This window comes from Lampetra fluviatilis, chromosome 41, assembly GCF_964198595.1.
Source record: "Lampetra fluviatilis chromosome 41, kcLamFluv1.1, whole genome shotgun sequence".
NCBI lineage: Eukaryota > Metazoa > Chordata > Hyperoartia > Petromyzontiformes > Petromyzontidae > Lampetra > Lampetra fluviatilis.
In genome coordinates this window covers 6,017,744-6,021,315 of record NC_136315.1, presented here as the reverse complement: position 1 = coordinate 6,021,315, position 3,572 = coordinate 6,017,744, and the positions used below count along the sequence as shown (strand labels likewise).

Below are 3,572 nucleotides of genomic sequence, written 5' to 3'. Positions count from 1 at the left end.
CGCTCCCGGCCGCCTTTGTCTCCCCAGTGGCGATGTTTTAACACATCGCACTGGTTAACTCAATTGAGGCTGTAATACAAAGACACGCACAAGCACACGCGCATACACAGCAATCATTAACAGGCGACACGAACCAATAACACAACCCGATATACCCTGAACCAAAATAATCATTACTGTACCCTACTGACATACACTATCAACGTTAGTCCAGACACACACACACGTGGTAAACATGTTTTTTTTAATGTTTAAATGACTCGGAACACACAAATACACCATCGTCACACAGGGCCACACACACACAGCTACAGGCAAATGGATATAGTAGAACATCACAAACACACAGCTACAGGCAAATGGATATAGTAGAACATCACAAACACACAGCTACAGGCAAATGGATTTAGTAGAACATCACAAACACACAGCTACAGGCAAATGGATGTAGTAGAACATCACAAACACACAGCTACAGGCAAATGGATGTAGTAGAACATCACAAACACACAGCTACAGGCAAATGGATATAGTAGAACATCACAAACACACAGCTACAGGCAAATGGATGTAGTAGAACATCACAAACACACAGCTACAGGCAAATGGATATTCAGTAGAACACCACAAACACACACACATGCCACCAGTACACACAGCAAGCAGCGCTCTGTGCTGTTCACGATGTTACCACCGATGATGACGATGATGACAATTGATCCCGCTGCTGTTGATGATGTTACGTTGAACTTCTTTCGCACCGTACGTCGCCAACCGCGATCATCGGAGATGCGGGGGAAGGACAACAAACTAAACACAAAAAGCGGTGCTAATTTGTTTTAGTTTTGTCAACCTAGATGACGATTTAAAAGTGCACAGCTCCAACGGAAGGAAGAACGTTCCAGACGGCCACAGAAGCGCATCTGCAAGCGCAGTGCGATGACCGCCGCCGTCTTTGTTCGATGTCTGAGCCAAAAATCCGCTTCGATGCTGCTGATCCTGACGGTGATGTTGGTGGCGATGTTAGTGGCGATGTTAGTTCTTAACGTGCACATAGCCTGGCACAAGCGCCGTGGTGTCGTCACCGCCACTCAGTGGCGAATGGCGTTTGTTGTTGTTGTTGTTGTTGTTCATGTCGGTGATGCTGCTGGTGGTGATGTTGGTCCATACCTTCTTGGTGTCTCTCACGCGGACAGGGCCCTCTGCGATGATCGGGTCCATTCCATCTCTCTGCCGCTACTCACTCACTCACAAACGCAACAGAAAGCACTCGCCCACCCCTCCCTCCTGCCTGCTCCTTCCTATCTCATATCGGTCACAGCTCCTCCCACCCCCCCTCACCCACTCACCCCAGCCCCTCACCCCCTCACCCCAGCCCCCTCACCCCCTCACCACGACGCCAGTCTCACACCCCACCCACCCACACCACCACCGCCGCTATCACCGCACGCGGAGACCCCCATTCCACGGTCCATACTTCGTTCCCGACTCGATCCGGAAACAGCTGTTCACAGTTACTCTTTCTCTCGTCCCGCAACAACGTTGTATTTTGGTGACAGCGCAAGAGGGTGGTGGGGGGGTAGAGAGAGGAGAGGGATGGTGGGAGGGATGGAGAGAGAGAGGAGGGAGAGAGAGAGGGAGCGAGAGAGTGAGCGAGAGGTGGGGGTTTACATAAAGCAAAGTTATTAAAAAACATTAAAAAATTAAAATTACGAAATGATGAACGAAGCAAAGTGCCGACTACACCGAGCATCTTCTTGTTTCCACTGATCGTAAAAAAAAGGAAAAAAAAGGAGAGAGCGAGAGAGTGAGCGAGAGAGTGACCGAAAGAGTGAGCGAGAGGTGGGGGTTTACATAAAGCAAAGTTTAAAAATGTTTTTTTTTAATTACGAAATGATGAACGAAGCAAAGTGCCGACTACACCGAGCATCTTCTTGTTTCCACTGATCGTAAAAAAAAGAGAGAGTGCAGGAGAGAGAGAGAGTTATTAACAACTCTGTTTAACCCAGGCAGGCTACACCTTGAGGTTTGTTCAGGGACGATCCTGCCAGCTTTTTTGTTTCCGCAATAGGGGGCGATATTGCTTCGTGTAAACCCACGGAGAATAATACAGGGCGTTTGAAAAAGATGGACCCGATTTGAAATCGCTATATCTCTGCAACCACGAACCGCCCATGAATGAAACTCTTACCACTTGAAAGAGCGGGGCATGGAGTTTCAAATGATTACCGCTAGAATTTCTCTCCCAGCGCACAAACAGCCCCTAGCCTCAGTTATTCGCAAGACGGTGACCCCGCAACACAAGGTGCGTTGTGCGTTCTGCAGTTCAGCAAGACTGAATCCGTAATTGCGGTGCAGCGTGCGTTTCAACGGCGTGTTGGCATTGATCCGCCAATGTCAAAGAGCATTGGTACCGACAAATTGAGGAAGCAGGCTGCTGTTGATGTAAGGGGAAGAGCACAGGGCGACCACGCTCCTCAGATAAAAACGTGAGAAAAGAGGCGTTTGAGACGAATTCAACTATCGTTGTCCCCATCAGCATTGTATTCTATGGACGTTGAACTTCTTTTGCACCGTGCGTAGCCAACCGCGCTGATCGGCGGTTGCGGTGGAAGGACAACAAAAACCGAACACAAAAATCGGTTCTAAAGAAATTCGTTTTCAATCTGGATGATTGAAAAGTGCATAGCTCCAGTAAGAAGAGCGTTCCAGACGGCCGCAGAAGCGCATGTGAAGGCGCCGCGCGATGACCGTCGCCTTTGTTCGATGGACCAACCAAAATCGCGTGACGATGGTTGACGAGATCAATCAGTTATTGCTCATGTTTGGCCGATACCAGTTACATTCTGTGTGTGTGTGTTTTGTGAGCGTGGTGGCATTGGTGGTGGTGTCGTTTGGAGAGAGACAGGACAGAGAATGTGAGCTCTCAATCATTCAAGGACACAACAGCGTGGGGAATATTGGTCTGGAATGTCAAAAGGCCGATGGGTTAAGAATAAAAAACGTGTTAAGGCACCGAACGGCTGGGGTTCTCTGTGTATGTGCTTTTAAAAAGTTACACCGCCACAGGTCACGACTATTATATATCTTCTGGGTTCTTTCGGTAAAGTCGGTAAAGTCACGTAGAAGGGAAGTAATTCTAGATTTGAAGCTTTCGTGACTGCAAGGATTCATACTCTTAGGGTTTTTCGGTAAAGTCACGTAGGTAAAACATTAAAATTAATAAAAGTAAAATAAAATAAAAATTCACGACGTTTCGGAGGCAACACAAGCTTCCGTCTTCAGGTGGAACCGTCACAGCCACGACAGCTGTATCAAGTAAATGAGAGATTGCAGGAGCTACCACTCCGTTTATATAATGGTTGGAGAGTGTGGGGGGGACTGGGCAAGTACAGCACACTTTTTATTCATATGGTAAGGTGATGCTTAAGAGGGTGAGCCTCTGTTATGGAGAGGTACGGTTTGTGACTCAACCTGTGAAAACAACTGAACATGGTAAACATGGTAAACCTGTAATAGTTGTCTGTCAAATAAGGGAAGTAATACCGAAAGAACCAAGGAGATGAATCCCT

General features: G+C 47.6%; 1 protein-coding gene across 1 annotated transcript in view; it reads right to left on the bottom strand.

The window, feature by feature from the left end:
* Positions 1 to 1,294, bottom strand: part of LOC144946481 (uncharacterized) — a 27,166-nt gene extending 25,872 nt beyond the window's left edge. Inside the window, exon 1 of the mRNA XM_078875395.1 lies at positions 1,171 to 1,294. Within this exon, the coding sequence (XP_078731521.1) occupies positions 1,171 to 1,221 (51 nt within the window). The 5' untranslated portion in view covers positions 1,222 to 1,294. The remainder of the gene's footprint in view (positions 1 to 1,170) is intronic.
* Between the last annotated feature and the right edge of the window lie 2,278 nt (positions 1,295 to 3,572).